Source organism: Syngnathus scovelli, chromosome 2, assembly GCF_024217435.2.
Source record: "Syngnathus scovelli strain Florida chromosome 2, RoL_Ssco_1.2, whole genome shotgun sequence".
Taxonomy (NCBI): Eukaryota; Metazoa; Chordata; class Actinopteri; order Syngnathiformes; family Syngnathidae; genus Syngnathus; species Syngnathus scovelli.
In genome coordinates, this window is record NC_090848.1 from 1,596,315 (window position 1) to 1,618,862 (window position 22,548).

General features: G+C 45.0%; 1 protein-coding gene and 1 long non-coding RNA gene across 7 annotated transcripts in view; one reads left to right on the forward strand and one right to left on the reverse strand.

Annotated features, from left to right (window-relative positions):
• The window catches only part of tns1a (tensin 1a), a 44,037-nt gene that overhangs the window by 8,719 nt on the left and 12,770 nt on the right, over window positions 1-22,548 (reverse strand). For 3 of the 6 annotated variants that reach the window (XM_049755452.1, XM_049755453.2, XM_049755454.2), the window contains 18 exons: window positions 20,082-20,196; window positions 18,769-18,806; window positions 13,523-13,561; window positions 12,487-12,528; window positions 11,123-11,172; window positions 10,882-11,053; window positions 10,760-10,810; window positions 10,573-10,695; window positions 10,449-10,513; window positions 10,129-10,212; window positions 8,451-8,563; window positions 8,307-8,367; window positions 8,147-8,222; window positions 7,937-8,066; window positions 7,297-7,362; window positions 7,100-7,225; window positions 731-2,392; window positions 78-158 (listed from right to left, as the gene is read on the reverse strand). In XM_049755452.1, coding sequence (XP_049611409.1) covers window positions 78-158; window positions 731-2,392; window positions 7,100-7,225; window positions 7,297-7,362; window positions 7,937-8,066; window positions 8,147-8,222; window positions 8,307-8,367; window positions 8,451-8,563; window positions 10,129-10,212; window positions 10,449-10,513; window positions 10,573-10,695; window positions 10,760-10,810; window positions 10,882-11,053; window positions 11,123-11,172; window positions 12,487-12,528; window positions 13,523-13,561; window positions 18,769-18,806; window positions 20,082-20,196 — 3,094 coding nt within the window. Of the gene's footprint in view, window positions 1-77; window positions 159-730; window positions 2,393-7,099; window positions 7,226-7,296; window positions 7,363-7,936; window positions 8,067-8,146; window positions 8,223-8,306; window positions 8,368-8,450; window positions 8,564-10,128; window positions 10,213-10,448; window positions 10,514-10,572; window positions 10,696-10,759; window positions 10,811-10,881; window positions 11,054-11,122; window positions 11,173-11,912; window positions 12,159-12,486; window positions 12,529-13,522; window positions 13,562-17,227; window positions 17,296-18,768; window positions 18,807-20,081; window positions 20,197-22,548 lie in introns of those variants that run through there. The other 3 variants (XM_049755455.1, XM_049755457.1, XM_049755456.1) reach the window with 3 other exon arrangements.
• On the forward strand, window positions 12,417-14,504 carry LOC137840093 (uncharacterized). Its single transcript, XR_011086536.1, has 2 exons — window positions 12,417-12,556; window positions 14,282-14,504. It is a non-coding gene; the product is annotated as an uncharacterized lncRNA (long non-coding RNA).

Below are 22,548 nucleotides of genomic sequence, written 5' to 3' on the forward strand. Positions count from 1 at the left end.
GAAGCAATGTTCATCAAATGAGGTGTGAGGAAAAAAGAAAAATGGAAGCAACTCAAAGTGAGTGGCGGTGGACAAACCAGAGAAGGAATAGGAGCGATGGCGGTCAGATTGTTGCGGTGTTATGCTTTCACTGATGCCTTGGATACGAGCGTTGTACTCTGATGCCGGGGGGGCGGGAAGTCGGGGTGGTGGATAGTGGACAGGAAGGAAGGAAGGAAGGTAGAGGAGGAACAAGGTGAGAAGACGTGCAGAGGAAGAAGCAATGGTGGGAAAGGGGTTGTCCGACCAGCGTGCCATTCAACAGAAACAGAATAAAATAAAAAAAGTAACTGACTGAAAAGGAAATGTTCAACAGAAATGAGCGAAACAAGATTTAAAAGGTGTATGTGCAACTTGAATCCACCAGGAGGCAGCGTTGAGCTTCCATTCACATTACCTTAACATGAACTCGTGAAAACTGGGACCTCCAAAACCGCTCCGCTATTATTACCTCACACTCGCAGGCTTGATTTTTTTTTATTTTCATTTTAGCTTCGGAGCTAATTATACGTCTACGTCTCATTCCTCCGGTGTAACCGGATCTGCTATAATCTGCTCCACCACGTGCTGCTCGTAGTCCCACATGGGGAACTTGAGGTGGAACTTTACAGATTAAACTCTGACTCCAGTGAGACATTTAAAACACAGAGCTTCGTATCGGTGACGTGATTACGTTACAGTTTGGCCTTACCGGCAATGCGGTGAGCTACCAGGCCCTCCAGGTTCAACGCCCCCTCCTCGGCATCCTGCTCTCGAGCCAGAGAGGAAGAGGAGGTGTCCTTAGGTTGAGGGGTGAGAGCGGGAAGCGGGGAGGACGACTCGCTGCAGCCCGGAAAGGGAGACGACCCCTGTAGGTCCGGAGAGTGACACACCGTCGTTCCCGCCATGTACGTGTTGACGGGTTTGAACGGCGGGTGGACGTTTGGATCCGGGGGGAACTGGTGCTGTGCTGGACGTGTGTGCGCGTAGGGCTCGGGCGTGTGTGTCGGGGTGTTGTTCTGATTTTGCAAAGCGGGGATGGGCCTTTGAGGGGAGTGTACCGGAGACTCCAAAAGGGGGCTCTGGTTAGCAAAAGTTCTCCCGGTCGCGCGTAGCGGCTGATGGAACGTATTGTTGAATGACCCCGAGGAGCTGTAGCCGTGGATGGCCGAGTCGGCTTGGTACGATGGCCTGGTGAGTGTCTGGGAGAAGGGCACGGGGGATGAACTGAGGGTGTGTTCCCCAGGGGGGGCGCTGTTTGACTTGGACATGTGCGAGTTAATGGGGTCCAGGTCGAGCATGAGCATGTTGAGCGCTTCGATGGATTGCTCGATGTCCCGTTGAGACGCCGAGGAGGGAAAATGCGGCAAGCTATGTGTGGACTGGAGGGGCGGGCCGAAAGGATCGTCGGGGAGGCTGTACTGGTGCCAAGCGCTCAGTCCCCTTTGAACAGCGTCCCGGCTACTGGTGCTCCTCTCGGGGGCCCTGGGCATTCGTTTGGGGTTGGACTCGGGACTGCTCGTCGGCTGGTTCCCGAAGGACTGCGAGCGATACATTCCGCTTTCGTTCTGGAAATTGTTATAGCCCCCCGACGGCGAAGCGGAGGCGCTGCGCTCCTGCATGGTAACGGCCGTTTGTATTCCGTGCACCGGCATCTCGGTCAACTTATCAGCTCGTTCGAGGTAGGGGCCGTCGGTTTGACTTCTGACGGGGGCTTGCGACTGGTAGTAGAGGTCACCTGGGGTGGCTTGACCCTCTAAGGACGAGAGTGTGCCCAAACTGTCCACGCTGTTGCCCTCTTGGCTATTAGGAAGCTCGTCATCAAGAATATCGGTCTCGCGCTCTTCTGCCGAAGGGGCGGCAATTAGTCTGGGGTGACCCCCGTTGACATGCACCTGCGCAGGGACCAGGTGGCGGACGCCGCCTCCCGGACTGGTCGAAGTGGACAAATAAGCTTGCCGCTGATGAACAGGCGCCTCAAGTCCGCTCAGAAGCTGATCGAGTTCTCGTTTCTCCTGGGGGCTGAGGGACGGGCGGCCGAGCGCCGGGTTGCCCTGGCTGGATCCCACCTGCAGGGACTGACTGTGTTCCTCGGTGCGGTCTGTCTTGACGGAGGCGGTGGAGTTTCCCGAGTCGCTGCTCACAGATAGAGTGTGGTCGACGGCGGGGAGAGAGGCGTGGCCTATTACAGGAAGAGTTTGCTCCGACGGTTGAAGGGGATGGTTTGGGTGTTGCGAAGCGTTCTCCGGGGCGCTCAAGGGGTCTCCGTGGACTGGGAGACCGTTGATGGTGACCACTCCTCCCTCCAGGGAGTTTTTCTTTCGGATCTGCGCATACAGGCTTCCGTCAAGTGGACCTTGACTGTGAACAACATCTGAAAGAAAGAAAAAGAGGGATCAAACCTAAAACTAGTGCACCACCGCTCAACTTGCGAAGGAGTCAATAACCCTCCGTACAAGCACAGGGAAACTCGGGAAGGCTTTTTTTAAAAGCTTAGCCCAGCAACCAGCAACACCGGCCCCACGCGCTATTAATAGACACTTTACAAGGCTAAAGGCGGGGCTAGCATTGCGTCACTGAGGAAAGCAGGGTGGACATTGACCAACAAACACAACGTCGACAAAATGCTGTCTCCAACTATCCTTCGGCTTGGCCGTGAAGTTTGTCAGTAGAACTTCTGGTATGGGCCAAAGACGCACCGCAAAGTCAATGTGGTGGTGGTACACATGGAAAGAACAGCTGACCTCAAAGCGCTGTTCAAATCCAAACTCTCACACTTAAACCTCATCCACATTCCCAAGTAGTCTCCACAAAGCCACGACAAGTACGCCGACAACAGCTGACCACGATATGCTGGATGGGGTTCTTTCAAAACAGGAAGCAAGAAATACAACTCGCTTCATAAATTAAGAAATGGAACCACCAAAAAAAATCCTCCTCACCTGCAGATGTAATTTTCCTTGGTTCTCCTAAAAACCTGTCCAAATAATCTTTTACTTGCACATAATTGACGCGAGAACCTTCTCCTGTTGCTCCCCTCTCTGTGTCCTCCCATCACTAGAAATGTGTTTGACGCCAGTGAGGCGGGGCTACACCAACATTTGATTCTTCCCAGCAGCAGGGGAGTGGCTACACTTTGGATAGAACTCCCAGATGGTGGCGGATGGAGCCCTTCCTTCAAAGCCACCTTGAATGTCCATAGTCTTCATTTCTAATCAACTTTAGGTTGGTGCAGTTCATTGTAGAATCAGAAAAACAAACAAACTCAATGCGCCAAACAACTCCAGGAACAGGAAAAACTCTCTCTCTCTCTCTCTCTCTCCACTGAAATTAATTGAAATAACATTAATCTGCTCCAGGCCCAACATTGCATTGAATTAAGCTAATTAATTAATTATTCAAACCTGCTAAAATGTAATGATAAAAATATTATTCCAAAAATATTGTTACAATTTCACCCTATATGTGCTGCATCACCGTTTGTGTTCAAATAGTATCTTAACTTTGAACACCATCGCAAATTTGGATTGTTTTAAATACACAAGATGTCAAAATTTGCTGGAATTATCTTGGGCTCTTATCTTGGATTTTTGCTTGCAAATAAAAAATATAAAAAAATCATCCAAGCGATGGCTCACAATCAACAAGTCATTGAATGTTATCAATATGAGCTATAAACAAATTCAGTGGTTCCATTTAAAATTCCTTTTGCAATTTATAAGTGCGGTGAATATCCAAGATGTCTGCCACCTCTCTCCCCTAAATCAACTGGAATCAACTCCAGCTTCCCCGTGACCCTGAACAGAAGACGCGGTTGTAGAAAATGGATGGATGGATGCCGGAGTAATGCCAGTCACGCGGCTTAAAGTAAAACAGAAACAATGCGCTTTTGAAACACGAACACATGCCCTGCGTCCGACTGTGACCGCAAAAAGATCGAATGGCGCTGCCAGGCACCTAACATGCAGTTATCACTCACATTAATGTCAAAGTGCCTCAAATCTCTGCGGCGGCACTCTAGCCGGGTATTAACTATGGCCACCGGGATTTTCCAACCCAAATGGAACACACAAAACCTTCCCTGGGCGCCATTAAATAGCGGCAGCAGACCTCAAATTAGATCAGGTGAGTCACCCGGGCTCGTTGGTTGGCCTTGACGTTTGTTTTAATGCCAGCACACTTCACTTCCCAAACGCTAGCTTGGGTGTCTCATCGGCACGTCACGGACTTGGCAGCCTTTAAAAAGCCCTTTTCGCAAATGTGGCTAATGGTTTGTTATAAATAGAAGCAGTTGGGCGCCCATTGCTGTGTCAATAGCCCAGCTGGGAAGTGGACTACATAGAAAGTCATGCGTGCACTTTGGTCCGGAAATATTTGGAAAGTCACTTTTTGGTGAATTTTGCCTTTACACAACACCACCATAAATCGGAAAATGAAAAATATATCAGTAGCTATTGTTTGCTATCATAAAGTCTTGAATTGATTTTCGCAGTAACTCGGAATTCTCTTATTATTTTACTGGTTCTTTTATCACAAACAATTAAATGTAATCATTAATTTTAAATTAATAATAATAATTGTAATAAATATTTAACTATAATTCAAATTTCAAATCACTGCTAGTATTCAAGTCAGGCAGCCATGATCACTATTCAACATTAAAAATTTTCTCGCTTCTTCTCAAGATCTCAATGGGCTTACAAATAAAATTATAAAAAAAAGCTTCCGTCAAAAACACAAAGGTAGCTACTGTCCCGGTTAAAGTCACCATTTTTTTTCAACATATTTTAAACGGCACAATGACCGGCTCAGGCAGGAATGTGAGGACAAGCAATGATGTCATCTCACGACTGGATGTCACATTGGGCTTTGATATCGCCGTGACGACAACCCGTCTGCATGCCGGCCGAGTTTGACAGACAGATAGGTGACGGGAAAATCTTCAACTCATAATACGTCACAAATCTTTTTTTGATTTGAAGACGTTTGCGGCGTGACATATGACTGACAGCGTCTGCTTTTACATGAGCCACGTCTGCCAGGCGTCCCATCCGTCACTCGCTCCTGAGAGGTAACGAGATGTGAGCGTCGGCGGTGTCACGTAGACCGAAACGACAGTCGGGGTGATGTCATGTGAAAGACACGGCATCCCACTTCCCGTTTCTCTCCATGCCGGGACAGTTAGGTGGACTCTAAAATAGCCATTGAGAGGAGAAAGATGGCTTCAAGAGCAGAAGAGCATCACAGCGGGGTTCCCAGGACCGCTGCGACGGCAACCTGCTGCCGCGGCTCACCGCGCTGTCAGCGGCACGTCCGGGGGCTCAAAGCATTTTGTTCTCGTGTGACACGTCCAAGCGCGCATTTCGAATAGTTCACCGCTCTCCATTTCTGCAGACTTAGTTGACTTCGGTATATTTAGTTTCTTTAGTCGCTCAAGTACAGGTAGATATCGGCTACGTTTCGTATGTTAGAAGATACTATTCCAAAGAATAGCAAGAGTCTGGAATGGACTGCGCTGTATGGAATGGAGACCGATATAAACCGAAACTGGTTTTCCCTGGCTGATTTCGGACCGATATCCGATCGCAATATCGGATCAGGACGCCTGGATATTTTTTGCACTGATTCCAAAATGGCACTATATTTTATTTATTTTTCTCTTGCACATCAAGTTATAATAATAATAATAATAATAATAATAATAATAATAATAATAATAATATTAATAATAAAGTCAAATAACAATAATAAAAAATAATAATAATAAAAATAATAAAGTCAAATAATAATAATAATGATAATAATGATAAAGTCAAACTTAAAAATGAAAAAATAAAAAAATAAAAAATTAAAACACCTCAATAACCTGCACTTTTTGCAACCTGTGTCACATTTACGTACTGATTCAAATTTGCTGTTGACCAGTGTTATTATCAGCTACACGTCAACAAAGATAATGCATGTAATGAAATGCGAGCGTTCACATCAACAAAGACTCAACTCTCACCTGATTCCAAACGCACAACTTTTCCTTCAATCAGTCCTCGCAAAAGTCCAAGTGACTTGTGAGGCTCTGCGCATAAAACCGGTGGCGGTGTCTGCCTCAACACCCCCGCCCCCCCCGCCCGTGTCCCTTTCTGTCACTGTCCAGCTATTCTAGACATGTTTCACGACTCGGCCCGGCCAAATAGGGGAGGGGTTGTAAACAAGGGAGTCGGCCTTCAAGCCTTCTGAACAAATTCCACTGCTTCATCGTAACGTCACCAAAGAGGTGCTCGTTCGTATTCACGTTTGCTTCCAACGATTTATTCTCGTGTTGAACAATCAGATGTTTGCATCGAGTTTCTGTTTACAAAAAGAGCACATGACAATTTGAAAGTAACTCTTTTGCCCGTTCGGCAGGGCCTTCTGACTCACCGTGGCAGCGAGGTCGACAGCTGCCGAGGGGGGGGGCGGGGTTATTAGCGGAGCAAAGTCACACTGACACACACGCGTGCGTAAAAACTGCAATGCACTCAACGTGTAAATGAACTCGCGTGCGATACGCGCAGGTGAACGCTAACGAGGCGCGCTGACAATATACGAAACATGTTGCCCGGGGCTGCTGACTTCAATTGAACGCGACAAGGATTCCAAAATACACCATTTTTTTTCCGTACCGGGCTCTTTCAAGTCCGTAGACAAGGTCGGTGTTAAACACGACGCCAGGAGGCCTAAGCGACGTGGATTCGCTCATCGACCCCTTGATGAGTGATGTTTGAATCTATTCTCTGCCATTGTCAGGGAATCCCAACATCATCATAAAGTTCTCAGATAGTATCCTCGGAGTCAAAATATTTTTAGAGCAGGTAAAAAAACAAAGTCTTTCACTTCACTGGATAGCCGAGAGGCTTAAATTACAGGACGAGAGGTTTCCTGTCGAGTGGGATGCAATTTGCAATTCGGGCGATTCCCGCTGACCTTCTTGAAACGCTGCAATTACCACGACGTCTCTCCGAGGACGTTCATAAAAATAAGACGGGTCGTTGCGACGTAGTAAGGTGGATGAGATGACGACGGACACGACGTGTTGTGCGCGTACCGTGCTGGTCATCCTCGGCTCCCTCAGAACGAGGACTGAAGTTCTCGTACGAGTCCCAACGGATCAGAGGATCTTGAGTGTTGTAGTCCACGCAGACGCTAGGCCCATTCTCCAGATGGCCCAGACCTGAGGAACGCATGTCGTCAAATATTTAGGAACGGTAATTATTGGCGGTTAGAAAAAAAAAAACATGCTACCTTTGATTTTTTGTGGAGCGTAGGAAAAGACAAACTCCACCTTGCCATACTCGGGAAATCTATCATCTGTACAAAGAAAAAAGTACTTTAAAAGACGGAACATCCAGCTTGCCCCCCAAGTAAAACTATACCCCCATGCATACATGAACTCACAAATAGTTGTAATTACCGCTAGGTGCCACTAGGTGGGAGCAAAACGCTTTTATTTAAATTGACTATTGAAGCTTATGCCCTTCGGTGGACCTTAGATGCTTGATGCCACCAGATGGCGCCAAATAGTTTTACATTAGACATGGTTTTGGTCAGCACAAAAAGATGAGTTTCTCAGTGCCTGATGGGCTCCAAAATCTTGGACCCTTTTTTTGTTTTAATACAGTCAATAAGTCTTGTGCTGTTATATAAGTAAAGATGAATAAATTTCCAAATCTATTTTGGCTGTAATTCTATTATTGACCACCAGATGGTGGCACACAACACACAACTCCAAAGTTCTTGGACCCTTTTTAGTTTTAATACAGTTAATAAGTCTTATGCTGTTATATAAATAAAGATGAGTACATTTCCAAATCTATTTTGGCTGTAATTCTATTATTGACCACCAGATGGTGACACACAAGACACAACTCCGAGGCGGTGTTACCTTTGAATGTCTCATCTAATTCGCTCTTCCCAAACACCACTCCCAGATCGTGGATGGCGCACGTGTGGAACTGCACCCTGAACATAACGTCCCTGGTGGGGTTTCGGTAGCGCTTGTGGTAACACTTGAGCTGTGTGGCAGGTGAGCGGAGAAAGTGAGGCAACACAAAGATCAAACAGGAACAAGGTTAAACCAGGAGGAAAGGCTCACCAGGATGTCGCCCTTTAGCAGGAGGCCCGGTTCGATGGTGATGCAGATGCTGGTGTTGCTGTCTCCCTGCACGTTGCTGTGGAACAACAACGACATCATCTCGTAAGAACAAAGGGGTTCAAGGATGCGCCGCACCGACGAGGTACTACTAATTGCGTACTATATTCCCGACGTGTAGACGGGCTGCATCGCTTGGTAAATCTTCAGAAATGGACGACAGCCTGGGCAGGGCAAAAAAGCCAGAGGATCTTTTAGCTTCGTATTACTTCTCACGGTTCCAAATATTGGCAAGGCGCATCCTCACCTCCTTTGGACTCAAAGTTGGGAATTCCGTGCATGATGACGTGGTGCAGGAACAGGGGCTTGTTGTTGATTTTGATGTGGCCCGACAACAGGCCGTTGAAGTAGCGCACATACCTGAAGAGCAAAGAGAACAACCGAGGTGAGCCCACTTATCCATTTTGTATTCCGCTTTTCCTCATGGGCCACTGACAGGTATCGATTAACTTATTTTTTTTTTTATGTGGCAGGAAAACCCCACGCAAGTACGGGGCAAACATGGAAACGTGAGGCAGACGTGCTAACGTGCTAACACTGCTTCCTGATGCTACTTCCCTCCAAGTTAGCAAAACAAATAATCGTATAAAATCAAAATAATCAAATGCGAGCATGTTTCTCCCCTGCTGCTCCTGCTTCCTGAGATTATTTCCACGATGGAAAGTGCAACAGTGAGTTGTTGTGTTCAGAGGACAATCGGGTTTCTGGTGAGTTAGTGCGGCCTGGTTGTTAAACATCATTGTGAGGAGGCTACCTGACATGACCTTGACCATGACGAGGCCGAATGCCGTGCTCTGCTGATGGAGGCCAGATGGTTGAGTTAGCAGGGATCTCACATGAGGTGCAAGCAAGTGAGGAAGGAAGGAAGGTAAGAAGGAAGGATGGAAGGAAGGAAGGAAAGAAGGAAGGAAGGTAAGAAGGAAGGAAGGAAGGAAGGTAAGAAGGAAAGAAGGAAAGAAGGAAGGAAGGAAGGTAAGAAGAAAAGAAGGAAAGAAGAAAGGAAGGAAGGTAAGAAGGAAAGAAGGAAAGAAGGAAAGAAGAAAGGAAGGAAGGTAAGAAGGCAAGAAGGAAAGAAGGAAAGAAGAAAGGAAGGAAAGAAGAAAGGAAGGAAGGTAAGAAGGAAAGAAGGAAAGAAGGAAAGAAGAAAGGAAGGAAGGTAAGAAGGCAAGAAGGAAAGAAGAAAGGAAGGAAAGAAGGGAGGAAGGAAGGAAGAAAGGAAGGAAAGAAAGAAGCGAGGAAGGAAGGAAGGAAAGAAAGAAAGAAAGAAAGAAAGAAAGAAAGAAGGAAAGTAGGAAGGAAGGAATGAAAGTGATGCAAAGTTGAGAAATAAATTTGTCATGTCTTATTTTTACGTGTTGAAAGTTTCTTTGGATTTTGGATCATATTTTTTTTGGGAGAGAAAAAAAAAGCAAATTATTGCTCGGATTTGATCAACTTGTCCAAGCACTTCTCCATCCACAAGTGAGGTCAGTCCAGTTTGAATGGCTCACATTCACCACCATAATAACAGACGGCTGAGGGCGGAGATAATCAAACGGGAAATAGCAACTTGGCTGAGGATGAGTCAGTCCCCCGATTTCTTTGTTGATTCTCTGCCACCTTCATCTTATCTCCCTCCTCTGAAGTTCAGCGATTCCACAACATGCTTGATGACATCATCAACTCTGGTGGAAAACAGACGCTCTCTCGGGAGCTCTCTTGGCACGAGTGGAATCTCTTAAACAAGCAGAGTGGACGCCGTGACATTTTCACACAATTATCCCAATTCCAGCTAAATTGCAAAACGTTCTTCCTGTGTACGGGAAGGAACCGCATTTGGACCGCTCGTTGGAAATTTGGGTGGTTTGGAAACACGCTGCGCATAGTTTGTAGTGCGCGATAAGCTAGCAGAACGTTTCCAAACAGGGAGCGAGGTAACGACTGACCTTCTCTGCGAGGGCTGGCCCATGGGAAGCGCCTTGTCCTCGTAAAAACGCCTCATGGCGAAGCGGTCCAGGGCCTGGTCAGCGCTGCAAATGTAGACCGACATCAATTGTTGACATTAACGGGAAGCTTTGGAAGATTTATCCTGCGGGCTTTTCAAAAGTATCTCCAAAGTTTGAACAACATCTGGCGGCATTAAAGAACGATGACTCTCCCGAGCTGCTTGTTCTCAGAGAAGCACAACTATAAAGCAGCTTGTTTTGCTACATGAATCATGCACACACACACACTCACACACACACACCAAGATGTTTGTATCTACCTTGCTGAAATGTTGCTGTAGTGCATGTAGGCTGCCACCACCACCCCGGTCCGACCTCGGTTTCCCTGCAAAAGTCATATGGTGACCCACAAGTTCTCCACGTTCATGAGATGGTGGAGTTTACTTTGTTGTGAAGCACCACGACGTTGTGCGGGTCGCCGTTGAGCCAGGTGTCGATGGCCTTGCACATGCTGCAGATCTTGTCCAGCGGCGGCGCGTGGTGGTCTGGCCAGCCGAACTCCAGCACCTGCATCGGACCAGCGAGCGTGAACCTTCTCAACCTTCTCAAATATCTTTTTTTTTTTTTTTACCTTAGGGTTTAATGTTGCGAGGTCGTTCCTCAACTCACTCAGGTTGAGCACCTGAAATTCAGAAGAAGAGGAATGAAGCAGAAGCCACCAGCGGGTGACTTCATTCGTGGCATGTTCCTCACCAGGTAGTTTTCGCCGTGTTTGGAACGCAACATGTCCGCCACCTCCTTGAGGTGTGCGATGTAGCTGCGCTCCTCGGCAGTGGCGGGGAAAGAGAAGGAGATGATCCTCTCCGTGATGTAGACCAGGTCTACTTCGTAGCTCTCCTCCATGTCTTGGACCATACTCTGACTCCTGGTGAGGGCAAGTAAGTCACCGTTTGACCAGATTGGAATTTTTGGTCCAATTTTGGTTGAATCTTACCGTGACTGCTTGCGCTTTATTTCTGCACTCTTGCAGGACCTGGCTGAGCCCTGAAGGGAAGTCAAGTGATCAATCAGAAGCATGTTAATCAATCACTAGATGTAAATGAATAAAAAAAAGTGCGGCGCCCAGAGTCAAAATGGAGATGTTTTTGGTGCACCAGATGTGAGACAGGCCTGATGTAGACACTGCGAAACGTGTGTGACATCACAACAGTTTGCGGTCTTGTAGCAACATGCGGGGAAGCTGTTAAAACTTCAGGAGGAGGCAAGCTAGATCCAATGTTGTTTTTACCAGCTATTGCGGCTCGGCTCAAAATGAATCGACCAATCAAATTTGTTTACTGGAACTGAAAATGACAAAAAAGTTGACGCTGTACAGCTACATGATAAAAATTTGGGGTGTTTTTTCATTGCCTTGAGAAAAACTAATGTGAGGAACCTCCGGATAAGAAGGATGTCACAAATCCTTCAGCTCCCAAGACTTTCCAGACGCTGAGTAGCCACTTCAAAAGGGACTGACTGTCTGGAAACCAAAGCGCCATTATTTGCACTTGTGAAGACATGGCTGAGTTGTTGTTTTGAGAAAGCTAGCAAATCTTAATGGCTAGCTGGTTAGCTAAAGTCAGCTCCATCGCACTTTATCCATTTCCCTCCGAATTTTTTTTTTTTGTTGAATTTACCCAATTTTATTTCACCAAAGTGGTTGAACAAAATAAAACCATCTGGTTTCAAATACAATTTGACGTAGTCTTCTTTTTAAAAAGGATTGAAATGTGGGCGTGGCCTACCTTGCAGCCCAGGTAACCTGTGCTCCACCTCCAAGTTAAGCTCAAGAAGGGAAAACATCTCTTCAAAGAGCCGCCGAGAGGCATGGCTGAGCAAGCTGACGGCTCGTTTCTCTCCAGAATATCAAAATAAGTGCGAAAAGAAAGTCGGCGAGGCTGCATTCCACTCGGCGCGGGTTCCCATGATGCCAAAAGATGCTGGATGCCAACTGATGTTTTCCCCTCCTTTGCAGCTGCTCCTCCCTCCATCCGTCCATCTCATGATCTCAACTCCCCCGCTACAATTTCTCCCTGTGTTGATGAGCGCTTCCTTTGCGCTGCAAAAATGCGCCGCTTACTGTAATTACCCTTCAGAATGAAGTTCCTGAGCTCAAAATAGTTTCGGCCCCGCGGCTAGCTAGCTAGCTAGCTAGCGTTATCTCGGTTGATTCTGCTCCAGCTGTGGGCTGAAATGAAACTAAAAATGTTCTCAGCCCTGTTGTCCAGATATTTACGACGAGTTAGTCATTGTCTTCAGAGTCAGAAAGTGGTTTTTAAAAATTTGTCAGCTGATATCAAGACCGGACTGTGTGCTTACCGGAGTATCTACGTGCTTTAATGGCAGCTGAGGAGTTGGAGGCTGTGGAGAGAAACCAGACAGCCGAGTGGTGAGTCGCAAAATGTTTGCATACTTATCTTTTGAAGAGCATGATTTAGACGGGGCTAAAATCCGAATTACAAGTACGTGACAAAGGAACTGTACAGACAAAATATAAACATGAAGCCAATCATCTTCATCCAGGAAAAATAGTTGAGTGGTGTGCTTAGTTGAGCTCTGTAAACAAAACTCCAGACTGTTTATAAACTGCATTGGTCATCTTAAAGGGCCCCGACCAAAGTCAAGAAGTGACTGATTGGAATGCTCCTAATTTGTTCAGCTCTTCAAATATGAGAAAGAATTTAGAAAGCAGTAAAATGGTCAAAGGCAAGGCCCGAAAGCCAGATAGGGATCAACGCGTCATTTTATGTGGCCTTTGAGAATTTGAAGCTTTTTTTTTTTTTTTTTGTCCTCAAAGGCCTTTTCAAAATATATTTAAATAATTCATAGTCGAACAACCTGTCTTTTCTTGACTTTTAATTTAAAATCCTTTTATGCATATCTCATTGGCACACCGTTGGCAAGGCAAGGAAACTTTATTTATATAAGGCTTTTTACAATTTAAAGTAAAATAATTCCAAATAGCAAAATTAAAAAAAAATCAAATAAAAAGTAAAAAAATGTCATATATAATATATAAGGCTAGGCGCTTTTCAGAATTTAAAGTAAAAAAATTAGAAGAATTTAAAACAAAATAATTACAAATCAAATACTAAAAAAAATAAGTAAAAAAATATGATTTTTTTAAAAAAATAATTAAAAGGGAGAAATCAAAAATAGCTTACTACAATTACTATATGGAAACCCTAACTACAACCAATTACTACGAGTTTGACATCCCTGCTTTAGAGCCTGACCTTTGACCTCGATCAGCATCTCGCAGCTTTGCCCACAATTCCAGGAAGGATCAATATATTGAAAAGGGGATTTGAGCAGGGTCAATAAAGGTTTCTCATGCGCGACGAGTGCTACTCACCAGCTCATAGTTGGTTCCCGTTTGACACGTCGCGGTGACCTGCAAGAGGAGAAACAGTATGAGAAGAACTGCGATTCTCTTTTCACTTCAGCCCTGACGAAATAATAACAAGCGAGGATACGCCGATCCTCCGATTGCTTCACGACGAGATCGGCTTTCGTTACATTTTCTGATGTCTTTAAATAGTAGGAAGGCCACCAGCGCGTGTTCCAAGTATCAAGTGCTCCGAGAGCGGCTCCTGATAGTCTGTGTGAGCATCTCGCAGTCTCGCCGCATGTTTGCTGGCAGCGAGACGGACGCGGGGGCTATCAGCGGCCGGCAGGCTCCGCCGGGAAGGAAGCCACCATAATGAGTTTGCACAGTGAGAACAAAAGCCTGGCTGGCATTTGCAAGGCTGTCATGGAGCATATCGGGAGACGGGATCTGGAGCGCTTTTGTTGACATGCCACGCGGTGGCAACGCTGGCAAACATCATCGATGAAAGTTTTGCACTTTGCTTGGCTTCCCGCCGTCTGGACCGACATTAGCGTAACCGTCTTGGCGCGCGGCGGTTGAATCGTTACAGTGCGGTCACTTCATTTACAACTTGGGGTTACGTCAGGACGATTTTCCCACGGGCAACTGAAGAAAAAGAGCCAATGAGTGAATATCACAACGGCAAAATGTTAATGAGTTACAAGAATGACCCCCCTCGAAAAAAAACAATGCATATGAATTATTAACAAGACAGGCATTCACGGCATGTTTCTCGATCCAAAGGTCAAAAGGCGTCGGCGATGAGCGGAATGGGACTCGAGAGAAGCTTGACGACAGAGCTTCACTGTTAACATTCCCAAGTGCAACTACTCCATCCTTATAAGGCGGCCGAGGTGGGAAGCAAATGCAATCTTCAAGTGGTTTGCGCACATAAAAGTACAGGAATAACTTGAAGGCTTTGCCATGTGCCAGAATTAAATCGAAGTTTAAAAAAAAAAAAAAAAAAGGCATGCATCTGAGTTATGGTTAAAAATTCTTTCAAGACTTTTTTTGCTCCTTCAAAGAAAAGCCAATGATGAAGAACAATTCAAATAATTCCAAAATAATTTTTGTGCTTATGCAGTTCAGAGTACCGACTTTTACCCCCAGGTGGTGTTCTATCATTGGAAGATTTTTTTTTTTTTGGAATGAATCTGCCAATTAATCAATTATCACAATTTTTTTTTTCCTATCAGGCAGGCCCGATTCTATTTCACAGAAGTGCATTGCTTCCAAACTCACAATTGCCTCCGCAATCCTACTGAGCTCGACAATGGCTGCTTGCCTGAGAAACTGAATTCCATGCTCACCAAGCTACGGCCAAATAAGGACCGAAGCTCCAAAAAAAAAAAAAAAAAAAACTCTTGGGATGGATTTAAACATGCTGGCTCTCTGATTTCCTCCGAGAGGGTGGAAATCCACAGAGCGCCATAATGTGTGTTCATCATTGATTTGACATGAGGAGGTGGTGATGGTGTACATTCAGAAAGGTGACAAATCAAGGAAAGACTGAAATGAATGACCAACACGGGGGCAACTAATATTTTCCCGGATGGGGCGCCTGAGGGTCATTTGTGAGCATAAACACAAGACAAGATGGCGGTTGGTTTCAAAGTCCTCTAAAACAGGGGTGTCATCTTCGGAAGGCCAACCCAAATAAATCTCGTATTACCGTAATTTCCGGACTATAAGTCGCGCTTTTTTTCATAGTTTGGGTGGGGGGGCGACTTATACTCAGGAGCGACTTATATATGTTTTTTTTCACAAATTTTTACTTGATCATTAAGACATCACTTACTTACAAGTATAGTTGACCACTTCCCATGTTATTTTTAGTATAGTTGATCACTTCACATGCTTTTATATCTTTATCTTGAACATATTCAAAACATAAAAAATAGAGAAAACATCAAATAAAGCAATTAACACTTTAAAGCACCATATCCAAGTCCACTGTCTGCTGCATGTACACTTGCTCTATTTTTGCTCCTCTTATATTTATTATTATTATTTATTATTATTTGGCCCGTTCTCAGCTCTTTGTTTGTGTTTGTCACGTTAGCATACCTATTGTTTAGCCTTTTGTTGCTATTTAATGAATTGGAGTGACACCGATGGTTTTATAAACATGTTATTCATGTAATAGTTGTGCTTAATCACTCTATATGTTACGTCAGGCCCGTTCTCAGCTCTTTGTTTGTATTTGTCACATTAGCATACCTATCGTTTAGCCTGTTGTTGCTATTGTTTAGCCTGTTGTTGCTATTTCATGACTGTTTTTGGTGTGGGATTTTGTCCTATAAATTGCCCCCCAAAATGCGACTTATACTCCGGAGCGACTTATATATGGCTTTTTCACTTTTTGGGGCATTTTATGGCTGGTGCGACTTATACTCCGGAGCGACTTATAGTCCGGAAAATACGGTATATATATACAGTATAGGCTACGCAACAAATTGATGAATAACTACTTTTGAAATCAGAGACGAGTAAAATACTTTAAATTTAAAAAAAATATGAATAATAAAAGATAAATTAGCCTCTATTTTTTAAAAGTGAAGACAATTTGCAATTTTAGGGGCCAAATATAATTACACTGCGGGCCAAATTCGGCCCGCGGGCCAGAGTTTGACACCCAAAAACACAGGTAATAAATTTTAGGTGGCAACAGCGTGGAAAAAAAACGAAAAAAAAACTTCCTGGCCCGAAATCCGCTCACTCGAATGATGTCATTGCATTATTTCCTCCCCTGCTCCCAAACGTTGATATAAAATGTTCTTTTTTACAACCGTGGTTTTCAACAAGACATAAAATGTCGGCTGCCCAGACCACAGCGTGATGATCTATAGGACGAGCTCTCCTCCCACCCCGCCGCAATTACGTGACGGCTTTGCGGTCCAAAAAGGAACTTCAGTGGAAGATGCTTAGAAGACTGGATGAGAGGGGAAAGTAGCTTTTGGACCACCATCAGGCCGCAGTGAGCGGCAAGGGGCCAATCACGACGACTGCTACAAAATCGACATTTAATGAGCAGCTGATGAAGATCAGATGTGCAATGGCAGCTCACTTTGGACAAAAAAAAAAAAACTTCTGTAAACAAATTTCACGCAAGAGCGGAGCCGTCTCCCGACGCAGCCGCTCGATTTCATGACTCACGCTTGTTTAACATTAGGGAGGACCGAGTATGTGGGTACACGACATTTCCCTCGGGGTTCCTCTCCGACATGTCACCTTCCCCGAGGGGAACCCGCTTCTATAAGAAGAGACAAACAGCTGTTCTATTAACATCGGTCTTCACCTCATCGCGCTCGAGGGACACGCTCTTGTTACGGGCAAGGTGAGGGAAAAACGGTGGAATGTTTTCTCTGGAGGTTCAGAAGCAAATTAAGAACATTGGCAGGCTGTGCCGTACCCAAGGGCGCTACAATAAAAAAGTCAATTGCTGTGTTTTGTCTCAGCGTTAGAGGACACGTGACCTCCTGACCGCTCGTCTCGCTGAAGGTCAGAGAGGAGAACGACATCAACGTCGGCAAAAGTGCGCAAACTTTTCAGCTTGACTTCATCTCCTGCACTTTGAAGGAAGCGGCCAACTTGCCAAGCCTCAAATGCCTCTCACATGACGTAACACGAAGAAAAAAAAAAAAAAAAAAAAATCCTGCATACCAGGAAAAATATTTCTAGGCTTCTTACCTGTCCGCTGGAGCGCTCTCTCCTCTCTCCTTCTCTGCTCGCTTTCTAACGTTGCATTTCCACAAAGCCAGCCTCGCCCCCTCCCGAGAGGAGCAGAACCAAATACAGACACTTTTTGACTACCTCCTCCGACAAGCCCTCCACCCTCACTCAAAACACCGTCGGTAATCCCGGACGCGTGCCAAGAGAGCTACTGAAGTCGACTATGTTCAGCCGGGGGACTGAACCAGGATGCACTTTTGGTGCTGCTGGCTCAGACTCGTCCCTTTGCTGCCAAGTCATCTTGCAACGCTCTATATAAGGCCAAGAAAGCAGCTTGGGGCTTCTCGGTGCCCGAAGCGAGACAGTACAACTGCAGCCCTCCCTCCCACTCTGTCCAATTCCCCTGTCCGCACTCCTTCTGTCTGCACTTTGCTCAAAGCGGCTGTTGAAAGAGAATAACTATCATTGCATCAACAACGTGGGGGGGAAGGGGGAGTAAAAGCAACCTGGATGGATGGATGGATGGATGGATGGATGGAAAAATAACAACAACACAAGTACAAGGAGTACGACAAGAGTGATAAAAAGATAATTGTTCATTTAGATACGTTGCACATTATGCCATGCCACATGTTGGCAAACCTTCTTGACACCCCCGTTCAAATCATGATAGGCCCCATTAAAGCGCCATAAAGTGTATAAAAGCATTTGCGTGCACCCTTAATGATGTCAACAATGTGACATTAAAATTAGCATAAAGAATAAAATCATTGAGACTACTGACATGTTTACTGTTACAAGGTCAGCGGCTGGAGATAAGATCGTAGTTTCGATACATTTGAGGATTTCAATCTTGTTCTCCTTCAAAAGATTTATAATTTTATTTTTCCAGTTTGAGGTGTGTTTTATTTTATTGTTTTAACACGCCGGTTGACACAATTGAGCAAGCAACGTCTTAATTGAGACTGGGGGGGTGATGACTTTTACAACATGGCTTCAAACAACACAAACCCGCTAAGAACAGCCTCGTTGGGCTCTAATCATCGTTGTGTCCTCGGTTCTGTATTCCATTGCACACCGGGATCATGCGGTGACATTAAAAAGGCCGAAGTGGGGGAACGGACGGCGACAGACGGACGGACCCCAGCGGGCCCGCTGGAGGAAACGTGCCGCCAATTAAGGGCAACGAACACATGGCTTCACATCATTCGTTTCATCCTGCACGCAGACAACAAAGTGTCACATGAAAACAACTCTGGGGGCGGAATTTATAAGTTAGGAGGTTACTCCAGAGGTCAGACATTTTGTTTGTTGTATATTTGATTATTTTCACTGGCGGAGTTTGAGGGGGGGTGCGAGGGCACTGCCCCCCTCCAAAAAAAAAAATCCTTGAATGTCCCAGTGCCATACCAGATAATTGATTTGGCCATTTCCCACATTTTATGGGCCATGTAGGGAACATATAATTAATATTAGAATTTTTGACAACCCTAACCCTCGACTCCCAGATGGCACAGTGAAATAGTTCATCGAACAACCAGGGAAGTAAAATGTCTTACCTTCACTTCACATTTCTTATGGCAGGACAGTTGACAAGCTGCAAAGAAGAAAGACACGTGTTACTTGTTGCGCAAAGGTGGACGTCGGCGAAACAAAACACATGCAGAGTTGCACACACTGTGATGCTTTCTGTCACGCTCACTGCCCAGTCGCTGAGTTGGAAAACTGCACCAAGGTCAGCCTGCTGCTGCTGCATGATTAAGTGTGGGGCTGCCCCCTAGTGGCTAAACTGCAAACAGCCACCATAGCGCATGACAAGGGAATTCTTTTATTTCAGGGGTGTCCAAACTTTTAAGTTGGCATTTCCTGATATCATTATACATTGAGCCTCTGGGACAAATAAAGCGTTTTTTAAATGATTAAAGTCTTTAAATAATATTTTAATGATAATAATACATTTTATTTCGCTTTTCTTAAAAGAATCTCAAAGTGCTACAAAAATAAGACTAGCAATAAAAACACACAAAAAAACAGAATAAAGGCATAAAAGCACAGAGGCGGAAAAAAATAAAAAATAAATAAAAGATGGGTTTTAGGGGCAAATGTTTTAGAGGTGCATCTATGAGTGGCACAGCTGTTTTAAAAAGACAAAAATAAGAAAAAAGACAAAAAAAGGCAAAAAATGATCTTATGAAATCATCTCTGCTGGATGTATTTTATTCCAATTATTTAAGAAATATTAATTGCAAACGCCGATATTGTAATGTTGAGGTTTGGAGTCGTTTGGACGTGATTGGAAATTTGCAGAGAGGAACAAAAGAGAGCTGAAGACAAATCTCATGCCCTCCCCTCCCCATTTCCCCATTTCCCCATTCTGCCTCTGTCTACCACCCCACTTTGCGTCTTATCTAGGCTAATTCAGCAGCAGCTGCAGCAGCCGTGCTAATTTTAACAGCAAATCCTTCGCCAAAGCCCCAAACCGGCTTGATCTCCTACTGCCGCTGAAGCTTTTCAGCTCGGCTTTGCCTGCAGTTAGCGCAGCCATTGGCACCGCAGCCACAAAAGAATAACCACGTATGTTTGCACCAAAAACGAGACCGAAGAGAAAAAAAAAAAAAGCGCCACGTGAAGGGAACTGGATCACAAGTCAACAACGCAGCGACGGAGGACAAGGATTTCCTGAACATCATCGGCCTCGGCTCGCTGAGGCGTGGTAATGTTTCTGGCAGGCGTGATGGCAATTTGCTGAACTAAACGGACAAAGTAGGTCGTCAGCAGCCGCAGCCTTTCCCAGTGCGGCGAAGGGAAAGAAACACCTACAATTGATTATCCGGGAGAGTGGGGGAAAATAAAAGCAGGATTGGTCGCTCACCTTTGCAGATGAGACCCTCCTTTGTGATGGCCTGCTTGCATATATCACAGCTCTTGGCCTTCTTGAATGGCTTCAGTTTGAAGGTGTGCGTGTGGACCCCCTCCAGTTCGTCGGGCTGAGGAGAAGCGGAAAAGAGGAAATTGGCGTCGCGCAAAGCGAGCACCTCGACGTTTGTCATCTTAGCATCTTGCCTAGCTGGCTAAAAGAAGAGAAAAAGTCTCGCAGAGAAAAATAATGTCATAAAGTTGGTACCAGTCCTTTAAAGAAAAGCCTTGAAACTGACAAAAGTGATACAAATAAAAAAATATGCAAAAATGTGGAATTAACTAACGTATATTTTTTAAATTAAAAGAATTACACTTTAATTAATTTAATTAATTTCAAAAGACTTAAAAATATGAACAATCCGGCCTGTACAGCTCTGTTTGCAGACACACAAACGAAGCATACCAAAAAATGGACCTACTCTGAAAGCTACGTTAAGTTCTAAATGCTGATTTGTGTCAATGAATTGTCAAAGAAAGTCAAAGTTCTCTGCAGTGAAATATGATGCCCAAGGTCAAAGGTCATCCAGCTGCACCAAGAAGCAAAACATACCAAAAAGTCAAAATAGAAGGAGAAACAAAACACAAAAGCGTGTGTGTCCACGTGTGTGTGTTCAGGGTGTTTCCCTCGAACAATTCCGTCATCTTTCCAATTAGAAAGAAGCCGAGCAAGAACCCTCCTGTCATATTCTCATCATCCTCGCTCCCTGGTGACCTTTCGTGAGTCATAGCATCAATGTCATTTCCTTTGCGTATTTGTGCAGGCCGAATAAGAAAGGCAACTTTTTACACGCGTTTTCCGATTGGCTGCCACGGCAACGTGTCAGTAGATACACTTCAAACTTGAATATTTTCCAAAATTTGTAAACAACCCTCAAAATGATAGTACTTGAAGAAGTCCAAGAGAGAGAATTAAGATTTATCTTGAGGGACAGAAAATGGATGAAGATGAAAGCCAAAAAAAAAAAGAGTGGACGGTCCAAGATCCGAAGACGTACAACAAGGCGAGGAGGTGTTCCTCTGAGGATTATGGACAGCTAGGATAGTAAATCAAGTACTGGTGCTCCTCTCCCGGAGGTGCACTTAGCTAATGAAAAGCAGCAGAACAATACCTCGGCTTCACTTGGAGTGGAGACGCGCTACCACGAGGAAGGCGAGACAGAGGCGGGGCGAGGCGGGGCGGGGCGACACACCCAAAGACACCAACGTGTCCTTCGGCACCCCATGAATGCAAATTATTATTGCCGTGTATGAATAGTATGAAAGATTGCCAGATTGACTTTGTCTTGTGTTGCAATAAAAATGCTGATGTCATTTTCCTGCAGTCCATTAACTCTTTAATAATAAAAAAAAGTTGAAATTTCCTTAGGAAAACAAAAATCAATCATTTTTTTTAATAAAATATAAAAAATACACAGCTTAGAGCTGCATTTTTCTTTTATTTTTGTAACTCTTTTTTCCTAATCTGTAGATGAAGCAAATATGAAATATTTTATCTACACAGAATGAATACTAACGGCATCTGTGGCGCTAACGATCAAATAATTATTGAAATGTAAAATCCCGCAGGAATGATGACCGAGTCCAGGTAGAGAATCGAAATGGAACTCGTCCGGCACATGACTCCATCCATCCATCCATCCATCCATCCATCCATCCATCCATCCATCCATCCATCCATCCATCCATCCATCCATCCATCCATCCATCCATCCATCCATCCATCCATCCATCCATCCATCCATCCATCCATCCATCCATCCATCCATCCATCCATCCATCCATCCATCCATCCATCCATCCATCCATCCATCCATCCATCCATCCATCCATCCATCCATCCATCCAACCAACCAACCAACCAACCAACCAACCAACCAACCAACCAACCAACCAACCAACCAACCAACCAACCAACCAACCAAGCGAGCGAGCGTGAGGAGCAGCGAGCTCCACAGAAACAAACACGGCCCGAAGCAGGAGAAGTCCCGTACGCCCCTCAGGATTAAGAAAGAAAGCAGTCACACCTGCTTTCCATTTCCACCATCTTGAAATTCTGCCCGGAACAAAGAGTGCCTTTGTGGGCCGGGCCGGGCCAACGAGGAGGGCAAACCCTACCAGATGCGATGCGTTCACTGTTACAAAAAAAAACTTGTAATTCCCTCCAATTCCAACTCAGCACATTTGATGATCTTCCTACAAATCAAGATGCTCCATGAAAAGAAAGCAAATATTCACCAAAAGGCCTGCACGGAGAAGAAAGAAAAAACTGCGTTGCCAGATGTTTAATTGCTTGATTGTTGCGCAATCACACTTTGCCAATATGTTTCTCCCCTTTTTTCCTGCAACGATGGATCAGTGTAGGAGAACGTAGATATGAGTTGCTGATGTTTTATTAATGACAACGAATCCAGTCGATCCCA